This window comes from Geotrypetes seraphini, chromosome 5, assembly GCF_902459505.1.
Source record: "Geotrypetes seraphini chromosome 5, aGeoSer1.1, whole genome shotgun sequence".
NCBI lineage: Eukaryota > Metazoa > Chordata > Amphibia > Gymnophiona > Dermophiidae > Geotrypetes > Geotrypetes seraphini.
In genome coordinates this window covers 246,321,903-246,347,418 of record NC_047088.1, presented here as the reverse complement: position 1 = coordinate 246,347,418, position 25,516 = coordinate 246,321,903, and the positions used below count along the sequence as shown (strand labels likewise).

At 46.0% G+C, this 25,516-nt stretch overlaps 1 protein-coding gene across 6 annotated transcripts in view; it reads left to right on the top strand.

Moving 5' to 3' along the window:
• KALRN (kalirin RhoGEF kinase) overlaps positions 1–25,516 on the top strand; it is a 1,310,049-nt gene that overhangs the window by 1,170,808 nt on the left and 113,725 nt on the right. For all 6 annotated transcript variants that reach the window (XM_033944399.1, XM_033944394.1, XM_033944393.1 and 3 more), the window contains 4 exons: positions 6,048–6,114; positions 11,691–11,794; positions 19,671–19,740; positions 24,557–24,643. In XM_033944399.1, coding sequence (XP_033800290.1) covers positions 6,048–6,114; positions 11,691–11,794; positions 19,671–19,740; positions 24,557–24,643 — 328 coding nt within the window. The remainder of the gene's footprint in view (positions 1–6,047; positions 6,115–11,690; positions 11,795–19,670; positions 19,741–24,556; positions 24,644–25,516) is intronic.

Sequence of the window (25,516 nt, the reverse complement as noted above, 5' to 3'; positions counted from 1 at the left end):
ATCAGAGGAACTTAGTGAAATAAAAAACTGAGTGAAATGAAAAGATGGTGTTGTCATGCCATGCCTGAAGGAAGTGTTCACTTTTATATTTTTAATTTATCTTTGGTTCACTGCATGTTCCTTTCCTTGTGTTTAGTAAATTATTTTCATTTATTATCTTATTTTTATTATTTTCATTATTTTTATTTTGTATTGTGTTTTTTTAATATATATCATTTTTCCTTTTTTTGTCACATGATCACACTTCCTTCAGGCATGGCATGACAACACCATCTTTTCATTTCACTCAGTTTTTTATTTCACTAAGTTCTTTAGTTTTTAATATTGCCAATATTGTCCATATTATTTCAGTATTGCATTTTATTTATTAGGACCCCTGATGAAGGCGAGTTTTAAGGAACAAATATTTTCATTCTGAAGTTTGGTGCTTCATAAAGGTCGACACCCACAGTTTATAGTTGATTATTTATAGTCCACCGTTAACAAGGCAGATTACAAGTGTACATCTAATATAATAAAACCCTAAGCCGTGCATGCGCACTCCCACCTGCGTGCGCCCGTTTTCCGTGCGCTGTAGGCCACCACAGGTAGGAGTGCGCATGCAAGCAAATCTCTCTCTTTCTCTCTTCCCCTGAGGCGGATGTCGGCCGCGGCGGCTGTCAGCAGCTGCAGACCGTGGCGGCTGTCGGCAATTGTAGGCCGCGGAGGCTGTCGGCGGCTGCAGGCCGCGGCGGCTGTCGGCAGCTGCAGGCCGCGGCGGCTGTCGGCGGCTGCAGGCCACAGCGGGAGAGTACAGAGCCACCAGCAGCGGGTGGCGGTCAGCCCGAGAAACCCCTGACCTACAGGCCGGGCCGAAGTTTCTTTTTCACTTAAAAGACGCTGCAGCGGCTCCTCTCATGAGCTGCTCCTGTTACACTGGTCAGGGCTCGGGCTGTTCGGTCCGTGCAGGCTCCTCTCTCGCGGTCTTGCCGGCGGACAGGAGGGGAGCAGCTGGCTGGAAGAGAGAAGGGGACGAGCCGGGAGATGCAGCTGTAAGGAAAAGAGCTCTCATGCCGTAGCCTCATTGAGGAGCTGGCAAGCCCAGGCAGGAAGGAAACTGCAAACTGAGGGAGCAGAGGCAGAAATGGAGGGAGAGGGAATGTTGCGGCTGCTGTACAGGGAAGTAGGGAAGGAGATAGGAAGAAAGACACAGGGGCAGGGAGAGAGACAGAAAGACAGACAGACAAAGGGGGCCAGGGAGGGAGAGAGACAGAAAGAAAGACAGACATATATTCTAGCACCAGCGGGAGGAAGGGAGACTTAAAGAAAAGAAGAAAGACAAAGGGAGAGACACAGAAAGACAGACAGACAAAGGGGGCCAGGGAGAGAGACAGACAGATAGAAAGACAGCGGGACAGAGAGAGAGACAGAAATAAAGACAGACAGACATATATTCTAGCACCCGTTAATGTAACGGGCTAAAATACTAGTACATAATAAAATATACAAACAAGACATACAAAATATCTCATTCATCCATTACAAAATAAATGACATTTCAACAATTTCTTGAAATTACACTAATCTTTCTGCTGCCTTATGTAGACCAGAAGTTTGTTCCATTCTATGGGACCTGTGCAGGAAAAGACACTAAATCTTACTGATTCCAAGCACAACTACAATCCCATTTTCAAAAGGAAACTCCATATGGGAATTCCCTTTGAAAATGTGTCTTTCTACTGGAAGGTGAGGCATTGCTAGGGTTTCCAGACCTCCGGATTTACCCGGACATGTCCTCTTTTTAGAGGGCATGTCCAGATGGCTTTTCAAAACCCCGGCACTTTGTCTGGGTTTTAAAAAGCAAATCGCGTTGGGAGGGGCATGCACGGATGCCCTCCTGACCGAGATGAACAGGCTTAGGGGGGTGGGGCTAAGGGCCAGGCTGGGCCGTGGCATGGGCGTAACAGGGCCGGGATGGGTGGAACTGGGCGGGGCTAGGGGGGGTCCAGATTTTACTTATGTAAAATCTGGTAATCCTAGGCAGTGCCTGCCACATAATGTTATTCCCTTGCAGGGAGGGGCAGGATTAGGGTGTCAGGTCAAAAGCGCGCCGGGACAAAGGCGCGCCCAGACAATTGAGCGCAGCGCAGAGGCGCGTGCCGCTTTAAATTACTGTTTTTAGGGCTCCAACGGGGGGGGGCGTGGGGGGGGATCCCCCCCCACACACTTTACTTAATAGACATTGCGCCGCGTTGTCGGGGGTTTGGGGGGTTGTAACCCACCACATTTTACTGAAAACTTCACTTTTTCCCTGTTTTTAGGGAAAAAGTTCAGTTTACAGTAAAATGTGGAGGGTTACAACCCCCCATAACGCCGGTGCGATGTCTATTAAGTAAACTGGGGGGTTCCCCCCAGGCCCCCCCCCGTCGGAGCCCTAAAAACAGTAATTTAGAGCGGCACGCACCTCCGCGCTGCGCTCAATTGTCTGGGCGCACCTTTGTCTTTCGCGCCGTTGTCTATAAACCGGAATTAGAAGCCTGCATAAGCATAAATAAAATTATGCTTAAAGAAGTCATCAAGGTAAAGATACTCGGGATCATTTTGGACCAGAAATTGAATTATCATGATCAAATGAGCTCACTTGTTAGTAACTGCTTCTATAGGTTAAGGTTGATTAGATCAGTGTTCGTCAACCACCGGTCCATGGACCAGTGCCGGTCCACAGAAATTTCCTGCCGGTCCACAGGGCCAGCACGTGCATCAGGCCCAAAACAGTGTTCTTCAACCGCCGGTCCATGGTGCGATCGATGCGGCGTTATCTTCGAGCCAGCTCCCTCTTCCTCACTGATTCAGTGCACAAAGCCACGGACAGCGGCTCCTACGGGCGTCCTGCGCCGGAACCGAAAGCCTTCTCTCCGACGTTGCAGCGTCAGAGGGAAGGCTTCCAGATGAGGCACGGGACGTGCAAGGTGCAAATAGTACTATTATGGGGGCGGGGACTGGGGTAGAGATGGGCGGGGTCTGGCCCACGACTTAGCCCAGTGTTCTTCAACCGCCAGTCCACAGACCGATGCCGGTCCACAGAATAATTCTTTTATTTCTGCCGGTCCATAGGTGTAAAAAGGTTGAAAAACACTGGATTAGATCATTATCTGCATTTTTGGACGAATCATCAGTGAATATTTTAATACACTCGTTAGTTATATCAAAAATTGACTACTGCAATGCTTTGTTCAAGGGAATAGCCTTAAAAGAAATGCGCAGACTGCAAATCCTCCAAAACACTGCAATAAAAATAATTACTAAAAAGAAAAAATTTAATCATGTGACTCCACTTCTAAAGGAAAAGCCTTGGTTACCTGTACATCATAGAATTACATATAAAATAGCTTTATTTACACATAACACTTTAATGAACAAAATACCCCACAAAATCTTTAAGATCTGAAGAAAAATCTCTCCTCTTAGTCCCTTCACTAAGACATATCTATTCAAGGAGGGACACGATCTTCTCTGTCACGGCTCCTCAAATTTGGAATTCGCTCCCAATTAATATAAGGGAAGAAAAATTGCTTAGTAAGTTCAAAGGTCTCCTGAAAAGATGGAGCGCGCACTAGCCGAAAAACTACCGCCTGCTCAAGAGGAGGCGGTAGCGGCTAGTGTGCGTGGCATTTTAGCACACGCTATTCCTCACGTTAAGGCCCTAACGCATCTTTGTTAAAGGAGCCCTATATAATCAGGATACTCTTTAGTGGACTAATAATGCTGTTAAGTGAAAATTAAGTGGGTCACCTGTTCCCATCCTATTGTTTCTTTACCCATGCCCTTTTTATGTTATTTACAAATTGTATTTAATCTTTTTTTTTTTCTCTCCTTTTTCCCTGTTTTGTTTGGTAGATCAAAAGTTGTATTATTGTCCGGTGCAATTAATGTGTTTTTATTTGCTCTGATTTTATTGTTATTTGTAATTCGCATTGGATTAAGATTTTGCGATTAAATCAAATTTTTAAATAAACTTGAAACTTTAAACCTGCTTTGAAGAAGGTGTCAGTGTGGGCCCCAAAGATGAGAGCAGGTCTGCAATAAAATCCCTCTGACCTTCCTCTGCCAACACTTTTACACAGATATAAGTTTAGGTTGTGTTTTTATCCATTGAGATGGTGAGATCATTTGAGATGGCGCTTTTTGTATGCTTTGAAACTATGAACTATTTCCCAAGACACAGCTTTTCTTGTTAGCAGAGAGGGGTAGGGAAGAAAGAATTGCTCCCTACTGGTGGACTTATAGTTTATATCCCACCGTTAAACAAGGCGGACTACAACCAAGCATACTCAATTACTGTTAAAAAAAAAAAATATATATATATATATATATTATATAATATATTATATATACAGTAGTACCTTGGATTACGAGTATAATCCGTTCCAGGAGCATGCTCGTAATCCAAAATGCTCGTTTATCAAAGCGAGTTTCCCCATAGGAAATAATGGAAACTCGCTTTGATGCGTTCCCCCCGAGAACCGGCATTGCTCCCCTCGAAGGCCCCCCCTGCGATCCGGCACCCCCCCCCCCCCCCCCGCCTCGAACCGGCACACACCCCCGCCACGATCCGACCCCCCCAACACGATCCGACCCCCCCCCCGACACGATTGGGCACCCCTCCGACACGATCCGACATCCCCCCCGACACAATTGGGCACCCCCCCCCCGCCGCTTCTTACCCTCATCTGGGCACTCTAGAAGATAGGACTCCTCGTCTGCTGGGCCTTGAGCATCTGAGCATCTGCGAGTTCACGTTCACTTTCAGAATGTGAACTCGCAGGCCTTGAGCATGCTCAGATGCTCAAGGCCCAGCAGACGAAGGCCGATCTTCAAGAGTGCCCAGATGAGGGTAAAAAGCGGCAGGGGGTGCCCAATTGTGTCGGGGGTCGGGGGTCTGGGGTTGGATCGTGTCGGGGGGTGCCCAGTCGTGTCGGGGGGGTCGGATCGTGGCGGGGGGGTCGGATCGTGGCGGGGGGGTCGGATCGTGGCAGGGGGGGGGTCGGATCGAGGCAGGGGGGGTGCCGGATTGCGGGGGGGGGGGGTGCTCGTAAATCGAGCCATGCTCGGTTTCCGAGGCACCGATTTGGCAAATGTTTTGCTCGTCTTGCAAAACACTCGCAAACCGATGCACTCATAAACCGAGGTACCACTATATATATATAAAACATCAAAATTGCCAGGCCAGATCATATAAAATCCATCATACTTCATCTTGCAAAACAGTTACTGTTTTAACAATTTTTTTTTATTTACACAAATCTTTTTGTTACTTTCTTTCCCACTATAAAAACTGCTCTGCCACCTTTCTGTCTCCTGCCCACCCATCCCTCCCTCTTCCTATCCCCCAAATGCTTTCATGTTTTCCTTATATATGCTGATATTTGTCAGCATGTGCTTATTTCTGATCTGAAGAAGGGTTACCTTCAAAAGCTCGTCGTAAAATATCACCTTATTCCCTTTGTTTTATTTCTCTATACTACCTTGATATATTCTGGAAGCTTGTTCCACTCAGCAGGTCCCGCGCACAGGAAAGTATTAGATCTCATAGTCTGTAAGCTGACTTATTTGATGGAGGTTGTAGAAAAACCACTGGTAATGATTGATGTCCTAGAAGCCCAGAACACTTTTTGCTTCCGGCAGAAAAAGTTTGAAGGACCACGGGTAGTATGTGACCAAGGGTGGGGGGACAAAGGAAGGCCAGAGAACTGTTTTACCATAGCTGTCTTTTTCTTACGCACAGAAAGATGTTTGTTTTTCATGTCCTCAGAAGAAATCTGTGCTACATTGGCTCAGGAAGTCTGTTCGCCTACTCCCCAATTTATGCTCAGATCATCGAGATTAGAGACTCTGTCTACCCACTCCGTTCCTCAGATCCCTCCAAAGCCACAGATTTGCATTTGGCCACTAGAAATGTCTCGACTGATGGTTTTTGAGCTAAAGATGATGTGTTCTTAATGCCTGCATGCTTTTAAACTGAGAAAAAAAAATCACACGATGTCGTTTTTGTATAAATCCATTTTTAGGTTTGTTCTCAATGAATTGGTACAGACGGAGAAAGATTACGTCAAAGACTTAGGAATTGTGGTTGAGGTAAGTTTTGCCAATATCTTTAAGCTCTGGTTGTGAATGCGGATGTTGGTTTGTGAGAGTTATGTGCCGGATCCCACTAAATGTTCTGCCACTTCCTGTTTAACGTTTGGACGGATTTTAGTACAACTGTCTGGTTTTCACAAGGGCCTGTCCAGTTAGATCACTGTCTTGCAAACTTTTTCGAACCAGGGCACATTAAATCTAGTGTCCCTGGCTCGAGACACCCAGAAGTGCGCTGGCGTCGGCGTGATGACATCAGTGCATGCGCAAAGGCCCTTAAAACGGGCCTCAAGTCGAGAGAAGGGCCGACAGAGAGGAGAGGGACCGGCGTCGGGAGATTGCTTACAGGACGTGCCTCTCTTCGCAAGAGGCACATCCTGTAAACAGTCATCAGTCGTGCCAGCACCTCACCTCCTCCCCAATGTACCGCGGCACACAGTTTGCAATACACTGAGATGATGTAAAGGGCTGAGAACAGTGAAGCATCTAAAAGTAGATTCTGAAATGTGGCCATTGTGGGGGAAAAGGTGACTAAATTCACCAGAAATAAAAATGGGTTTTGATGAATTTTGCTACAGCAATTTATAACACAACAGTCCAAATCCCATCCTTTTATGTGAAAAAAATAAAAAAGTTACCCAAGTTCAAACATGTAACTTTTTTTGCAGACTGCTGATGGATCCGTCACATGAAAGAATGACCATTCTTGACATTTTGTATCTTTTACTTTAGTCATCTTTACTCGGAGACAGCTGCAACTGTCAGATGTCACTGAGTAAAACTGTCCACATTGTGATGGAGAGGAGAAAATGGAGCTGAATTAGGGTTTGTTGTAGAGAATGACATGGGGACAATTTTTTCCCCTTCCCCATGGGAACTCATTTTCACATCTTGGTGAGTTCTTCCCCTGTCCCTGCCCCATTCCTGCAAGTTCTGTCCTCATCTGGCCAAGCCTCAAACACTTTAGAATCCTAAGTAGCAACATTCTAGAGCTCAGATTGTGATGTCATAATGCCTCATTCCACCAATGCCTAAGCTCCATCCTCATCTGCACAAGCCTCAAACACTTTAAAATCATAAGTAGCAACATTCTAGAGCTCAGATTGTGATGTCATAATGCCTCATTCCACCAATGCCTAAACTCCGTCCTCATCTGCACAAGCTTCAAACACTTTAAAATCATAAGTAGCAACATTCTAGAGCTCAGATTGTGATGTCATAATGCCTCATTCCACAAATGCCTAAGCTCTGTCCTCATCTGCACAAGCCTCAAACCCTTAAAAATCATAAGTAGCAAAATTCTAGTGCTCAGATTGTGATGTCATAATGCCTCATTCCACCTTTGCCTAAACTCCGTCCTCATCTGCACAAGCTTCAAACACTTTAAAATCATAAGTAGAAAAATTCTAGAGCTCAGATTGTGATGTCATAATGCCTCATTCCACCAATGCCTAAGTTCCGTCCTCATCTGCACAAGCCTCAAACACTTTAAAATCCTAAGTAGCAATATTCTAGAGCTCAGATTGTGATGTCATAATGCCTCATTCCACCGATGCCTAAGCTCCGTCCTCATCTGCCCAAGCCTCAAATGCTTTAAAATCATAAATAGCAACATTCTAGAGCTCAGATTGTGATGTCATAATGCCTCATTCCATCAATGCCTAAGCTCTGTCCTCATCTGCACAAGCCTCAAACACTCTAAAATCATAAAGGGCTAGATTCACTAACCTTACCGATTCACTCCGATCTGTGTCTGACTCGAGGCAGGCCAACTGATTCACAATGGATCTGTATTCAAATGGGGGCAATTGGAGGAATGCCCCCCACCGACCACATGGATCGCTTGAGAGCGATCCTGATGCATGCGCAAACCATCTTCTTTGCCTGTAGATCAGGGGTGTCAAAGTCCCTCCTCGAGGGCCGCAATCCAGTCAGGGTTTCAGGATTTCCCCAATGAATATGCATGAGATCTATTAGTATACAATGAAAGCAGTGCACGCAAATAGATCTCATGCATTTTCATTGGGGAAATCCTGAAACCCCGACTGGATTGTGGCCCTCGAGGAGGGACTTTGACACCCCTGCTGTAGATGGTCTGCGCATATATTTGATGTCCGTGTTCTTCTTTTTTTAAATTTTTTACTTGCAAGCCAATGGTTTTAACCCGCGGGTTTAAAGCGGGTTAAAACTACAGGCTCACGCTGCAGGATAATCGGGGCAGGGAGCAGAGAGCTTATAATCCCACAGCTCCTTTTAGCCTCTCCCTTGTTAGGCCTTTCTGGTTTCTACTGTCAGGTTTATAAATAAATAAACTTTTGTAATGAACAGGTTACCAGGCAGTAGCATAACCCTCAACTTTGGCTCCTGGAACCTGCTCAGCAAAGGTCCCCATCGGGACCACACACTCCATCACTACAGCTTATAGCAGGAGAATGGCAGAAGAGAGCAGGGCAGACCGAGCAGGGCTGGTGTAAGTTGGCTGGGATTTCAGGGCGGCATGGAGCAGGAGAATCGGCAGGGACGTGTGCAACTGGTCCTTAGCAGTCGCTTGTTTTGGGATCGGCCAGCCCAGTCAGTGTTCCTCTTTTTTTTTTTTTCTTTTTTATAGTGAATCGCTGTCTGCCTACATATGTTAGTTTTATTTCTCACTCGCCCTTATCCAGGGCGAGTTACATATTAACATACAAATTAAAACATTTACATTTGTCGTACAAAACACTTCAAGGTCACCCTATAACAAATTGCATACTTACATATCAAAACAAATTACATATAACATACACGTCGCATCAGTGACGAATATAATTTAAGGCCAAAACTGGCCAAATCCACACATACATCAAAATATAAAATTCCATAAGTCATACAAGATGCCTCAAATAACAGACATCATTAAACCAAATAAAACCAACCAGACCATCGAACGCCTCCATGACCAGCACTCAAGAGTCATCACTCCTTCTCCCTCAGCCAAACTCATACCCTATACAGTGTTCCCCCGGTCATTCGCGGTCGGCGGTTCGCGGTCCCGGTCATTCGCGGTATTTTCCGACCGCCGACCAGGAGAGGACAGCTGGAGAGAGCAGCCAGAGCGCCGGTGAGTGAAGGAAACCACTCGCCGTATGCTCCGACCGCCTCTTCCTGCACTAAAGTCGGGCCTTACCAATCAGGAGCTGCTTTGACACGCAGCTCCTGATTGGTTAAGGCCCGACTTTAGTGCAGGAAGAGGCGGTCGGAGCATACAGCGAGTGGTTTCCTTCACTCGCCGGCGCTCCGGCTGCTCTCTCCTGCCTCTCCCGCTGCCCTCTCCAGTCTCCCCCCACGAAAAACCGTATTCGCAGTTTTTCAAGATTCGCGGGGGGGGGGGTGTTCCTGGAACGGAACCCCCGCGAATATCGAGGGAGAACTGTATTTCATTTTAGATATCTTTTCAGCCGTTTCCTAAAGTTCTGTACATTTTGCTGCTGGCGAATGTAACCTGGAAGGTTGTTCCACTCCCAGGGGCCAATGCAGTGAAAGGCACTGTTTCAGAAAGAGGTAAGTCTTAACATCCCACACAGATGGTACAGACAGATCACAATGCTCAATTGAGCGGAGCAGTCAAGCCAGCTCACACGGCAAGATGCTCTGGACCAGGTGTTTAGGGGCCAACTTCTGTAAGCACATAAAGGCATTCACCAGTAGCTTGTACCGGATCTTATCCTTTACCTTCAGCCAATACAACCTTATAAAATATTCTGTTATATGCTCACATCTATCCAGTTTAAACAGTGAGCGCACCACTGAATTTTGAGCCATTCCCCCTCATTTGCATGCTTAGATCGGATCGGAGGATGATCAGCACAGAGGCTAGTGACTCGGGCTGGAGGAAAATCGGGTCGGTACATGATCGCAAACACGATCGGTGGGCTTAATGAATCTAGCCCAAAGTGTTTGAGGCTTGTGCGGTTAAGGTAGAGCTTAAAGGAATGGGGCAGGAACAGGGACAGCGACAAAACTCATGGGGAGGGGACAGGGAAATTGAATTCCTGCTGGGACGGGGAAAAATTTGTCTCCCCCCCCCCCCACCCCGCTGAATGTGGTAGACTTAGGGGAAGATTCTCAAAACCCGCCATGCCTTTAACCAAGGTCGCTAAATCGTTTCCAGACGGTTTAGCGTGGAAGTATTCTGTCGGCCAATTCTCAAGAGGGCTCACCGGGGCCTTTTCCAAGCTTCCTGGCAAGACTCCGACTCTTGACATGTAAATATATTGCAACGAGGTCATTAATATTTAAACAAGCACTCCGGGCGATTCTCCATGATCGCCGGGTGATTCCCCTAACCTCGCTGTCCTACATTCGCGAGCAAAATTTTTGGGCAGGTCTGTTCTGTTGTAGCCTTACTTTCTGGTAACCCTATTCAGATCATTGATTGAATCATATCCACGTCGGTCTCTTCTTGGCTGGGCTGAGAACTTTTCAGCACCCCCCTCCTAGTGGCTTGATACTCGGTGATATAACCTGCAAGAAATGACTCCTAGCTGGTTACATCTCATGTTTGGGACTAACCTGTCATGTTCAAAGGCACTTTAACCAGTCAGTGTAGCTGAAAATGTCTGGTTAGTGGTTATTTTGGGGGTGTTGTGAGGGTGGAGTCAAGCACTTGGGTTGTTTAAGAGCCAATTTTCAATACGTTAACCAGACGGGTTTAGTGCCTAAATGATACTGCATAGCTGGTTAAGTGCTGAATATCGCACTCAATCAGCTGTGGTGTGGCTGGCTCTGCAAACCCAGAAATTCAATGCCAAAGTTGAGACATGGTCTGTTTTTCAATTTCAAGTACAGTGGAATCTTGGTTTACGAGCATAATTTGTTCCAGAAACATGCTCGTAAACCAAATTACTCGTATATCAAAGCGAGTTTCCCCATAGGAAGTAAGGGAAACTCGCTTGATACGTTCCCACCCACCCCCACTCCCCGAGGCCAGCGGTGCTGCTCCCCCCCCCCCCCTTGCAAACCAGCACCACCGGAACAACATTCAGCCTTACCCCATCTGGCACCTGCACGCAGCCCACAGGATGTGCCGGTGAAAAAAGTTCCTGCCTCTTGCCTGGGCCTTGAGCATCTGCGCATGCTCAAGGCCTTCTGGTTCTCACTCTCTCCGAGATTCTCGGATCTCCGAGCGGGGGGAAGAGTGATGACGGTTCTCGAGGGGGGGGGGGTGCTCGCAAATCGAGTCAACGCTCGGTTTCCAAGATAAGATTTGCGAGAATGTTTTGCTCGTCTTGCAAAACACTCGCAAACCGAGGTTTGACTATATAGCCCCAGCAAAACACCGAGCGCTGCCGGCTGATTGACTCTCTTAATGTGCAAAAATTAGGCACACAACACAGCCCAGTGAGAAGATAGTTCCTGCTCTGTGATAGTTAATGAAAGTTCTTTTTAAACTGTTAGTATGCTAAACTGCCTTTGCCAAATTGTGTGCCCGTTTGAAATGTTTTAAGGAAAGGATGAATGGCTTGCAGAGACAAGTTTGTTCGTAAACTATAGATGTGTAAAAGTGTTCCACTGACGTCGCAACGTTTTCTGTGTCCCAGGGTTTCATGCAGGCAATTGAAAAGCGAGGAGTTCCTGAGGATATGAAAGGAAAAGACAAAATAGTATTTGGGAATATTCACCAGATCTACGATTGGCACAAAGAGTAAGTTTGTCACCTCTGGTAATGCTTTATGCTACATCAGGGGTGTCAAAGTCCCTCCTCGAGGGCCGCAATACAGTTGGGTTTTCAGGATTTCCCCAATGAATGTGCGTGAGATTTATTAGCCTACAATGAAAGCAGTGCATGCAAATAGATCTCATGCATATTCATTGGGGAAATCCTGAAAACCCGACCGGATTGCGGCCCTCGAGGAGAGACTTTGACTCCCCTGCTCTAAATAGTTCATTTTGCTTGATTTTCGAGTCAGCCTAGCCCAGGGATCTCAAAGACCCTCCTCGCGGGCCGCAATCCAGTCGGGTTTTCAGGATTTCCCCAATGAATTTCATTGAAAGCAGTGCATGCAAATAGATCTCATGCATATTCATTGGGGAAATCCTGAAAACCCGACTGGATTGCGGCCCTCGAGGAGAGACTTTGACTCCCCTGCTCTAAATAGTTCATTTTGCTTGATTTTCGAGTCAGCCTAGCCCAGGGATCTCAAAGTCCCTCCTCGCGGGCCGCAATCCAGTCGGGTTTTCAGGATTTCCCCAATGAATTTGCATTGAAAGCAGTGCATGCAAATAGATCTCATGCATATTCATTGGGGAAATCCTGAAAGCCCGACTGGATTGCGGCCCTCGTGGAGGGACTTTGACACCCCTGTGCTACATAGTTCTTAGGCCTCGTTAATGATGAAATGTCGGTAACAATTCCTCGGTTATTAAGTCTGCTGTCCTTTCTCTACCTGTGGGATCAGTTCGGTTAAGCTGAGTCACAATTCACCTCCCTCTCGTGCCTCCCATAAGCTCATATTAGCTTTGATATCACCAGCGACCTTGCATTCAGGTTCCAGTCACTGTTCCCTCTAAGCCAGGGGCGTCAAAGTCCCTCCTCGAAGGCCACAATCCAGTCGGGTTTTCAGGATTTCCCCAATGAATATGCATGAGATCTATTTGCCTACAATGAAAGCAGTGCATGCAAATAGATCTCATGCATATTCATTGGAGAAATCCTGAAAACCCAACTGGATTGCGGCCCTCGAGGAGGGACTTTGACACCCCTGCTCTAAGCTGAGCGGAAGTCCTCCAACAACAAGTTTGGGGGTTTTTTTTCTTGGTAAATTCAAATGCCAGCATTGCAGTGAGGTAAGAAACTTATCATTTGTGCCCCAACAACCCTGGGAGCAGCAGCTGCTCAGAACGGTGTCACAAAACCCAAACCAACAAACATTGTATGTGTCCTGGGATCATTGTTCCTTCTAAGCTGACCAGAAGTCCTCCAGCTACAGTGCTGCCAGTGGGGGGTGCTGATTTCAATAGCGAGGGACAGGCAAGCTCTGCATGAGTTCAGGCACCTGCCTGCCTCTAGTTCTTGAAAACACAATATTGAAACTTCACCGCTCCCCCTCCCCTCAGCTGCTCGAAACGTTCGCCGGCGTGGGCAGCATCTGTCCACCTGCTTCTCGTGCTGGCCCCGGCTCCCTTTTGACGTCACGTCCCGGTCATAGGACCAAGATGCGACATCGGAAGGAAGTCGAGGCCAGCACAAGCAGCAGGTGGACGCGCTGGTGAACATTGTAAGGGGGAGGAGAGGCACCGACGCTCCCTGCGAAGGCTGCGCCAGTGGCGGTCTGCCCCTCCCCCCCTTACTACGCCACTGCATCCAGCTCACCTGAAGAGCTGAGGAGTCTGACGGATCCTGTCCCCGTGCTGCTTCAGAGAAACAGTGGGCAGTGAGGGAAGGCTTGCCCCCCCCCCACCCTTTCACATCTTGAATCAGTTGTTCCTGAAGCACTGGTAGGAGGGTGGAGGTGAGGGGGGGGGGCAGTGCTCCCTCCTTTCCCCAGTCCAATTGGGACTTAAGCATCAGGTTTTTTTTGGGGGAGGGGAAGCCTTCTTTGATATGCTCCCTCTTTCACCACGATATTTGTCCAGTGGTACTGCAGTTTCAGCGATGAAACGGCCATGCTGAACTGGGCGTGCTGAAATGGCCGCACTGAACTGTCCTAGATCCTTATCCAGTAGTGTTGAGCGCCACTTTTTTTTTCTGTGCCAAAATTTGAGCACCATTTCCTGAATCTGGTCCACAGTGTTGATGAAAATTGATGAATAGGGCATTTTATGTTTTGCAACCACTAAAGAGGTAATGTTATAAGGCAGTGGTTCCTATCCCTGTCCTGGAGGACCACCAGCCAGTCAGGTTCTCAGGATAGCCTTAATGAATATGCATGGGGCAGATTTGCATATCTGTCACCTCCATTATATGCAAATCTCTCTCATGCATATTCATTACACACATTTAGAAGAAGAGAAGAACTAATACATATATGCACACAACATTAATAATTTATTTAATCAACCTTACTTTTTTCATAAATATTATAAATATATTGAATATACTGACTTATAACAAACACCTATTTCAACAGACAACCCAGGCAAATGCCCTTGTTGCCCCGAAAACCTGGATAATCAGTTCCACGTTGTCCAGTGTAATAGGTGTTTGTTATAGATTGCTGCCGGTTTGTTATAAGGTATTTATTTCTGTCTCGCGGTTCGGATGGGAGGGAGAGATGGGTTGGCGGGGGGAGGGGGAAGCGCTGCTGCCGGCGACTAGGGCTTATTTTCAGGAGTAGGGCTTATATTAAGACCTACCCCGAAAATCATGCTAGGGCTTATTTTCGGGAAAACACGGTACTTATCATTTCTATAGTGCTGTCAGACGTACACAGTTCTGTACATGTTAATGTAAGAGACAATCCCTGCTCGATAGTTTCCAATCTAATCAAAACAGATAAATAGGACCAATAGGAGTTAGAGTGATACAAGTTATTTCACTTTAAACGTATGTTTTTCTATAAAGATAGGTAGGCATCTACTTTTCTTGTATAGAATGGTAGATTTAAAGCAAACCGGAGAAAATATTTCTTCACACAACGTGTAATTATACTCTGGAATTCATTGCCGGAGAATGTGGTGAAATCAGTTAGCTTAGCGGGGTTTAAAAAAAGGTTTGGCTAATTTCCTAAAAGAGAAATCCGTAGGCCATTATTGAGATGTCTTGGGGAAATCCACTGCTTATTCCTAGGATAAGCAGCATAAAAATCTGTTTTACTACTTAGGGTCTAGCTAGGTACTTGGGACCTGGGTTGGCCACTGTTGGAAACAGGATAACTGGGCTTGATGGACCTTAGGTCTGTCCCAGTATGGCAGTTCTTATGATGTTTTGTGCACGTGCTTAACAGTGATGGGACACAACATATGTCATGCATGCAAGTGGCATCCCCAGCCCTGCACACTTCACCCTTGCGTTTAAGCGTACCATTACAGAGCAGCGCTTAGGCTTCCCTGGCTCTTTCACCGGTCAGTGTACACTGAGGTGCAGGTCTACTAGTAGTCTAAAAGGGGAGTGTGTGGCACAGTGATCCTGGACAAAACCCCTAATCCCCAATTGCCCGGGTACATTAGATAGAGTGTGAGCCCACCAGGACAGAGAGGGGGAAAATGCTTGAGTATCTGAATGTGAATCACTTAGACCAGTGTTCGTCAACCTTTTGACACCTATGGACTGGCGGAAATAAAAGAATTATTTTGTGGACCGGCGGCTGAAGAACACTGGGCAAAGTTGTGGACCAGACCCCGCCCCCATAATAGTACTAATTGTAACACCATTCATTTTTCATATATACACACACAATACAATATAATCTTATTAAAAACACATTATGCTTAACCACAAAATTAAGCTACACAAAGCACACTGTATGCTTCTCAACATTCATTCCTACCAGAACACAGATAACCCCTATGCAAATACGGGACCAAAAACTAAAAGTACTAATATAGAGAGCTTTGGATACTTGCCCAAAAATAGCTAAGAAGAAAAAACAAAACAAAAAAAATTTTAATTGAATCAGGTTGGGCAGACTGGATGGACCATTCGGGTCTTTATCTGCCGTCATCTAATATGTTACAAACAAACCCTAAGATGCAAGACTCTGCATGCAGTACCAACCCCAGAGGAAAAGAAGCAAATGCATTTCTTCCTGAACAGTGCAAAATACAGACAGCAGATGTAAATCCTCAAAATTGACACAATTCAATCACTAAATTTAAAAGTAAAATCATTTCCCCCTACCTTTTGTTGTCTCCCTCCCTCCATGCTGTGCCTTACCTTCTGGCCTGCTCCTGCCTGGCCATTTTATGCCGCCCCCCCCCCCCCCCGGTGTTATCTTTGGGGCGATGCCCTCCTCCTCACTGACGCAGTGCACAAAGCCGCAGGCAGCATCCCGCGCCTCACCTGGAAGCCTTTCTCCTGACGTTGCAGCACTGAGAAAGAGAGCCAGCCCAAAGATTATGCCGCATCGATCGCACCGCGGACCGGCGATTGAAGAACACTGTCTCGGGCCTAATGCACGTGCCGGCCCTGTGGACCGGCAGGAAATTTTTGTGGACCGGCACCGGTCCTCGGACCGGTGGATGAAGAACACTGACTTAGACTATAAGTGGTATATAAATGCTAAAAATAAATAAATGTGAAATGGTGGGGGCCTTGTAAATAGAGGTACCTGGATTATGGAATTGCTCTTCGTGTGTTCACGCTTTTAAATATTGGGCCGATTTTAATTAGTATGGGTATGTGTGTTAATGTTCAAATCGGCCTAGAAGAGGAATATAACTGCCATTTTAAATGGACTCCATAAAGGAGGAATATTATGTCAGTTTGAGTTTAACCAAGCTCAAACTTTTTTAGACGTGACTAGGGCATGCCACATTGTAATAATATGTGCTTTTTTAACCTTGGATTTGTTCCAGTGTTTGCTGTAGAACAATGATGCCTTGTATTTAATTCCATTCTGGGCATTACAGGGACTCCAGGCTGTGCTTCTGTAACACAAACCCCCCCCCCCCCCCATCCAAATTGAAGTTGGCACGATATGTCATTAAGCGCGGCTCACTGACAGGATGCATCACCCACAGACAGCAAACCTTCAAAGCATGTGGATTTTGTAAAGCTTGAGGATCTGTATTCAGCTCTAAGTGAATATATAAAATACTCAGATAAATCAATGTCGGTGAAGGAGGCCTGAGGGATTCCCAGGTGCAGTGTTTAGAGCTGCAACCTCAACACCCTGAGGTGGTGGGTTCAAACCCCATTCTGCTCCTTGCCGACCCCGGGCAAGTCACTTGGGGCTCCTTTTACGAAGCCGCGTTAGCGGTTTAATGCGCGCTGATTTGCCGGCCGCCCTAGCCGCTACCCCCGCCTCTTGAGCAGGCAGTAGTTTTTTGGCTGGCGTGGGGGTTAGCGCGCGCTTAAAAGGTGCGTGCGATAAAGCCGCTAGCGCAGCTTCGTAAAAGGAGCCCTTAATCCTCCAGTGCCCCATGGACATTAGATCAGTGGTTCCCAATCGGGTTTTCAGGCTAGCATGAGAGAGATTTGCATATACACTTCCCCCTCCCCATTCGCGGTTTCTGCACTCGCAATTTCGCATAATCGTGATTTTTTTCTGGGGAGGGGGAAAATTTTAAAAAAACATATTTTTTACCTCCCTGCCGCCTTCCCGGCCTTACCTGGTGGTCTAGAGGGCTTTCGGGGCAGGAGCGATCTTCCTAAGCTCCTGCCCCGTGCAGATCGCCATAGGGAGTTCCCGACGTAGTCTCGAGAGACTAAGGGAACTCACAGCAGCCATTTCCTCATGGCGAATTGCCCCAAAAGCCCTCTAGACCACCAGGTAAGGCCGGGAAGGTGGCAGGGAGGTGGGGGTGGGTCAGAGCCAGATAATCACGGTTTTTCGCCATTCGCGGTCCGGCTCTGCCCGTATCCCCCGCGAATAACGAGGGAGAAGTGTAATGGAAGTGAGAGGCATGCAAATCTGCTCCATGCATATTCATTAGGGCTATCCCAAAAACCCGATTGGCCTGGTGATCCTCCAGGACAGGGTTGGGAAGCACTGCATTAGATTGTGAGCCTGCCTGGACAGATGAGGAAAAAACTTCAAAGCACCCGATTATTGTTCAGTGTATTGTAAAACTCTTTGGGTGAATCTCTTCATTAAAAAGCGGTTAATAAATCTGAATAAATAAATATTTTATAAGTGTTACTTGCATTTAAGTTATTTCTAAACCTAGAAATTCTTCTAATAGTCAGTATATCAGATAAAACTGAAACTTGAAACTCCCGCAGTTATCAAACCAGGATTCCTTTCTAGGCAAATCAGCCAAGCAAACAAAAAACCTTTTGTGCTGGTGAGAAAATGATCACGCTGTTCTTTGCTGACTCAGTCCCTCAATTGCTCAGACTAATAAAATAAACAAGTTTTTAAAAAGTGATAACTCTGTTACGCACTGGTGGAGCGGGTGACAGTCCTGAATGGATGAAAACATGAGGGGATGTGAGTGGGTGGTGGTGAGAGCTGAGTGCCTAGGGCTAAGTGAATCTGGAGGGGCGGGGGGGTTGGGTGGCGAGAAAGGCTGAACGGATGGGGGGGGTTATGAGTGGATGGGGGCTTCAGAAGCAGGGAGAGAAGAGTGTATGAGGTGGGGCTATGGGTAGGGGGGTATGAGTGGAAGGGCAGAGTGGATATGGGGGGAGAGGTTGGGTGACAGGAAGGGCGGAGCGAATGATAGGGGTTATAAGAATAGCCTTAGTGGGTCAGACCAATGGTCCATCAAGCCCAGTAGCCCGTTCTCATGGTGGCCAATCCAGGTCCCTAGTACCTGACCATAACTCAGAGAGTAGCAACATTCCATACAGAATTTCAAAGAATAGCAAGATTCCTGAATCCCAGAGAGTAACAAGATTCTAGAACCCTAAAGAGTAGCAACATTCCATACAGAATCTCAAAGAATATCAAGATTCCGGAATCCCAGAGAGTAACAAGATTCTAGAACCCTAAAGAGTAGCAACATTCCATACAGAATTTCAAAGAATAGCAAGATTCCAGAATCCCAGAGAGTAACAAGATTCTAGAACCCTAAAGAGTAGCAACATTCCATACAGAATCTCAAAGAATAGCAAGATTCCGGAATCCCAGAGAGTAATAAGATTCTAGAACCCCCAGAGTAGCAACATTCCATTGCTACCAATCCAGGGTAGGTAGCTTGAACAGCAGAGAGGGGACTCTCCAGTGGCTCCTTCTCTTACTTGCCAACACTGCTGTTTGAGTGGCAGACTTGGCCTCCTTATCATCCTGTTTCTCAGGCGAGAGCTGCTGCTGTCCTTCTATTCCTGAGCAAAACAGAAAATAAGCATTATAATAAATATAAAGCAGTGCCTTAAAAAAAAAAAAAAAAAAAGACTGGTTGTTTGTATTTTCAGGAGCATTTTGAAATGTGTACCTGCCCCCCTCATTTCATAACAGGTGCTTAAATGTATGCACCAGTCCAATGCCGTCACCCCCAAGATTTTGTACACTTAACCCGCTCTTGACTTTATAGAGCCATATGGGCGGCACATAGGCAGGTTTGATATTTACAAGGGCTGCTTACAGAATGCTGGCACATGGAAATGTCACGTTTGGGCGCAAGCATTTACGCGAGTCATGGACCCGTCATGACTTTTTGTGCCAACATTCAGCATGATGTATTTACACTAAAGGGAAAGTTAACTGTCCTTAGAGAAGAGGCTTGGTACCTGCACTAATATGATGCCCAGAAGGGGGCGCCCTGTTAAGAGTTTTAGCTCCACGGCGCTTAAAGTTCATCAAAGTACCTCCATAACTTTGAATGGATTTTAGAGTCATGTGGTCTGCCTAGAGCTGAATATTTATCTCACGTAATAGTGTTTTAGTGACTCAGTCCTAGCAGGGCATTAAGAGGTGAAAGAGATAATGTTTAAAATTGTCATACTTTTTTTTTTTCTTTATTTCCTCCTCTTGCAGTTTCTTCCTGGGGGAACTGGAAAAATGTTTACAGGAACACGATCGATTATCTCAGCTTTTCATCAAACATGTGAGTTCTCTGCCTGGCTTGGTGCCTCCAAGCACATGCTTTTTCTCCACCAAGTCCACGCTGGTTACCACAGACAACACATCCTCTGTAAGGTTTTAGTTTCTTTTGAATTTTGTCCAAACCAGTATCAGAGCGGGATTGTACAGGGTGGTGCTGTGCTTTCCTAGAGGGAACAGACACTCTTTTTTTGTGTGTGTGCTGTCTCGGGGGGGGGGGGGGGCGGGAGAGGCAGAGTCCTGCACTGGTCTGAGCCACATGCCTTAAAATGGGGAAAGAATTTATTCCCACACTTCAATTGCAAGTGCCTTGCTGCCACCTTAATTGGTTTAATCTACGCACTAATTGTTTGCTCCGATTAAAAACCCGATTAAATTGCAATTAAATGGAAAACCCAAATTAAATTGCAATTAAGAAAAAATATGGAGGTGCTTAAGGATGCCTCCAAAAAGGCCACCGTTATCCCACCTACGAAGGTGCCTTATAACGCCGTATACCACTGTAGGTGTGGTTAATGTCAGAAGTGGCGTTAAGCATCATAAGACGCCTCCATAGGCATCGGAAATATACGCCTTTAAAACCCTGGCCTGCATTCCAGCGCCTACCTTTTACACAGCTGCGATTCTGCAAACGGCACTGTGGCGTGATTGACCTGTGATCGGCAGCCTTCTGATGATGGCGCCGTTTACACAATCCGGCCTTTAGTGCCCCAACTATGTTCTGATTTTAATCATGATTGTGTAAATTGACCTTATTCATATTTATATAAGAGGATTCCAGTTAGAGAATGACACTGGGACAATTGTTTCCCCATCCCCGCAGGAACTCATTTTTCCCATCCCATCCCGGCAAGTTCTTTTCCTGTCCCCTGTCCCATTCCTTCAAGCTCTGTCCTCATCTGCACAATCCTCAAACACTTTAAAATCCTAAGTAGCAACATTCTAGAGCTCAGATTGTGATGTCATAATGCCTCATTCCACCAATGCCTAAGCTCCGTCCTCATCTGCACAATCCTCAAACACTTTAAAATCCTAAGTAGCAACATTCTAGAGCTCAGATTGTGATGTCATAATGCCTCATTCCACCAATGCCTAGCTCTGTCCTCATCTGCACAAGCCTCAAACACTTTAAAATCATAAGGTAGCAACATTCTAGAGCTCAGATTGTGATGTCATAATGCCTCATTCCACCAATGCCTAAGCTCCGTCCTCATCTGCACAAGCCTCAAACACTTTAAAATCATAAGTAGCAACATTCTAGAGTGCAGATTGTGATGTCATAATGCCTCATTCCACCAATGCCTAAGCTCCGTCCTCATCTGCACAAGCCTCAAACGCTTTAAAATCATAAGTAGCAACATTCTAGAGCGCAGATTGTGATGTCATAATGCCTCATTCCACCAGTGCCTAAGCTCCGCCCTCATCTGCACAAGCCCCAAACGCTTTAAAATCAAGTGTTCGAGGCTTGTGCGGTTAAGGCAGAGCTTCCAGGAATGGGACAGGGACAGTGTCAAAACTCACGAGGACGGAACGGGGAAATTGAGTTCCTGCGGGGAAAGGGAAAAATTTTCCCCGTGTCACTCTCTAATTCCAGTGTGTGCCCACAGACTGTACGGTGGTACCTCTCGCACAAAGAACTTATTTGGTTCGGACCAGGGCCGGGACTGACAAAACGCTGAGAGGCTGTAGCCAAGTATGCCACAAACGCTTCGCTCTTCAGTCAGTCAGTCCGAACCAACTAATTTACTTAACTTAGGAGTCCTTTTTACAAAGCTGTGATGAGCGCCAACACTTGTTTACCATAGCAAAAAAAATGGCATACCACAGGGCGCGCCGAGGCATTCCGCAGTAACCTTGCTGTGTGCGTGTGCTGACCTATGTGCTAAAAAATATTTTGTTTGTTTGCGCAGGGGCATATCTGCGGCAGAGTGTTCTGGGCTAATTAGTGCAGCTCTGCATTGCTGCGTGTTAACAATTAATGCAGGTTTAGCAAACACGTCCCTACTGTCTACGCAACAGGTGGCGGTAGGAGCTCTTACATTAATGGCCACAGACAGAAAAATGGTAAAAACCAGAGGGCATAATTTGAGGTTGAGGAGTGGCACTCAAGAGTAATGTTATGAGGATGGTTGATGGCGTGGAATGCGCTCCCGAGGGAGGTGGTGGAGAGGAAAACGGTGACAGAGTTCAAACAAGTGTGGGATGAACACAGAGGATCTCGAATCAGAAAATAACGGATAACTTAGTAAATGACGGCAGATAAAAACCCAAGTGGTCCATCCAGTCTGCCCAACCATACATGCTCCATAAATTAATTATTTAGTTTAAATGGTCCTTTTTCTTAGATATTTCTGGGCTAGGTACCCAGAGCCCTGCCCAGTTAGTGTGCTTAGGTTCCATCTACTGGAGTCTCCATCAAAGCTCACTCCAGCCCAAGGGGTCTCAAAGTCCCTCCTTGAGGGCCGCAATCCAGTCGGGTTTTCAGGATTTCCCCAATGAATCTGCATGAGATCTATGTGCATGCACTGCTTTCGATGCATATTCATTGGGGAAATCCTGAAAACCCGACTGGATTGCGGCCCTCGAGGAGGGACTTTGAGATCCCTGGGCTAGGTATAAACTGGAATAAATAAATGGTGGACAAGGACTTTCAAGATCACACATGTCTCTTTCTCTTACAACACAGGTGTCAAAGTCGGTCCTCGAGGGCCGGAATCCAGTCGGGTTTTCAGGATTTCCCCAATGAATATGCATGAGATCTGTGTGCATGCACTGCTTTCGATGCATATTCATTGGGGAAATCCTGAAAACCCGACTGGATTGCGGCCCTCAAGGAGGGACTTTGAGATCCCTGCTCCGGCCCATCTTAACCATCCCAGCCATCGAAGCCCTCCCTAGCCCGTCCTCAACTGAATTTGACCGTGCAAGTCTGCCCAGTATTTTTTGATTAGAGATCCTCTGAGTTCATCCCAGTCTTGATAGAACTCTGTCACCGGTTTCCTCTCCACCACCTCCCTTGGAAGCACATTCCAGGCATCAACCACCCTCTCTGTAAAGAAGAATTTTCTAACATTACTCTTGAGTCTACCACCCCTCAACCTCAAATTATGCCCTCTGGTTTTACCATTTTCCTTTCTCTGGGCCGGGCCTGGCCACCCTGAGTAGGCCTGCTTGTACTACCAGAGAAAGAGTATATATTGAAGAACTAAGGCCAGTACTGGGGCAGACTTGCAGGGTCGGTGTTCCCTATATGGCCATTCAGTTGAGGACAGGCAGGGGAGGGCTTCAGCGGCTGGGATGGTTTAGATGGGCTGGCGTGAGCTTTGACGGAGACTCTAGTAGGTAGAACCTAAGCACACTACTGGACAGAGCTCTGGGTTTCTGGCCCAGAAATATCTAAGAAAAAGGACCATTTAAATTAAATGATTAATTTATAGAGCATGTATGGTTGGACAGAGTGGATGGCAGGTGTTTATCTGCCGTTATTTACTATGTTACACTACAAGCAAATCTTCCACTCTATGCTAACTTATCTGGCTGTAAAAACCTTGAATGACCTCCAGAAGCAATCAGGAAGGAGACAAACTATACAGCATTCAGGAAAAGCCTCAAGACTCACCTCTTTGACAACTAACTGTTTCAGCTTCTGTATATCGATCTCTCCTCCTAGGGCCCCCCCCCTTGCTTCTCTGAGCCCCCTTCCCTACCCCTTTTTCCTCTTCCTCTTTGATCTGTTGCCTTGAGCTTGTATAGGTTTGTGCGACTCACAAATGGAAGATTAGATTATATTATACCAACAGTTATTATGCCTGGTCTACAGCAGGCATAACTGAACATTAGCGTGTGACCATTACTAAAAAAAAAATTCTGAAAATCAGCCATTTTACCCTAGAGGTAAAAATGGCTTTAGTGTGCAGGTGTGCTAAGGCCACTTTACATCACTGGTAAAAGGATCCCATCATTTTCTTAGGAAAATAATTAGGACAATAACAGCGGAATTGGTCACTTTTGGCAGAGGTAGAAAACTAAACAATGTTTACAAAGTCTTTTTAGCTCCCCTGTATTATTTCCTTTCCTCTTGTGGAGACTATGTGAATAAACTCTCCTTAGTAACAGTGTGGAGAGTAAACTATGTCGCATAGTCTTAGAGATGCTGAGGCGCCAAAGCAGTGCTGTAAGATGGTTTAGTCTTGGTGGGATGTGGGGTGGCCCTAGGAGACCTGGAGCTGTAAATGGTTTGAAGTTTCCTTCAGCCTCTGAAGCAGTTCCAGGAACACGTAAAGATGATAGAAGGTCCTGGAAAAACAGAACCGAGCCGAGCTTTCTCTTGATGCCTCTGATTCTAAGAACGGGTGCAGCAGGCTCCCACTTTCCCAGTCACTGTAAATGCTCCTTTGTTTCTACTTATAGATAAGAGCTGACTACCCTAGTTGGGAGAGGCTTCTGTGCTTGCTTGGACTTAGATGCCTTGCGTGGAAAATGACACGGGGGCAAATTTGTCCCCGCCCCCAAAGGGTTATTTAAGCACAGGGTCTCATTGCATAAAATGGGCCCCTGTATGAAAGTGGCACAACTTGTGGTAAAATAACCCATCTTATGAATTCTCCCCTAAGTGACATATAATACATAAATTCATCCCCCTATAAATCAAAATACATGTATAGGAATAAAATATGTGCATATATATATAGCTAATCTTCCATGTGTCCCTCGTGCAAATAATCAATGCTCTCCCTCAATAGCCAACATATATAACCTACCAGACAGCCTTTTAGCAGTTCATGAAATACACGTGTGACTTTCTTGCTTTGCCTTTGCAGGAGAGGCGACTGCACATGTATGTTGTATACTGCCAGAATAAGCCTCGCTCAGAATATGTGGTGGCGGAGTATGATGCGTATTTTGAGGTAAGCTGTTGCAGCGTAAACCTGGAATATTACGGCAGGTGAGACCTTAAGGTTCATGAAGCCGAGTGCTCGTAACTGCTTTGGACCCAACAGTTTGTTTACATTCTCTGGAATTTGGGGGGAAAAAAAGAAATAAATGCAATTAACTGCAAAATTGGGTAAACATTGTATTGTATTTTAGGTTTCCTTAAAAATAAGGAAGTCCCTGTCTAAAATTATAAAGCCCGATATTCAAAGCGCATTATAGGTTTGCTGGCAATGGCAGATGCATAACCCTTAGTCCTTGATATTAACTCTGTAAATGACCAAGCTTTGTCTCTTTAAAAAAAAGGGAGGGGCCAGTACTGGGGCTAGGACAAAGCCAGAACCATTAGTTATATAATGTGTGCAAGAATAAGAACAAAAGAATAGCCTTATTGGGTCAGAGCAATGGTCCATCAAGCCCAGTAGCCCGTTCTCATGGTGGCCAATCCAGGTCCCTAGTAGCTGGCCAAAACCCAAGAAGTAGCAAGATTCCATACAGAATCTCAAAGAATATCAAGATTCCGGAATCCCAGAGAGTAACAAGATTCTAGAACCTCAAAGAGTAGCAACATTCCATGCTACCGATCCAGGTCTAGCAGTGGCTTCCCCCATGTCTTTCTCAATAACAGATTATGGACTTTTCCTCCATGAACTTGTCCAAACCTTTCTTAAAACCAGCTACGCTATCCACTCTTATCATACCCTCTGGCAATGCATTCCAGAGCTTAACTATTCTCTGAGTGAAAAAATCTTATTGGTTTTAAAACTATTTCCCTGTAACTTCATTGAGTGTCTCCTAGTCTTTGTAATTTTTGACAGAGTGAAAAATCGATCCATTTGTACTCATTC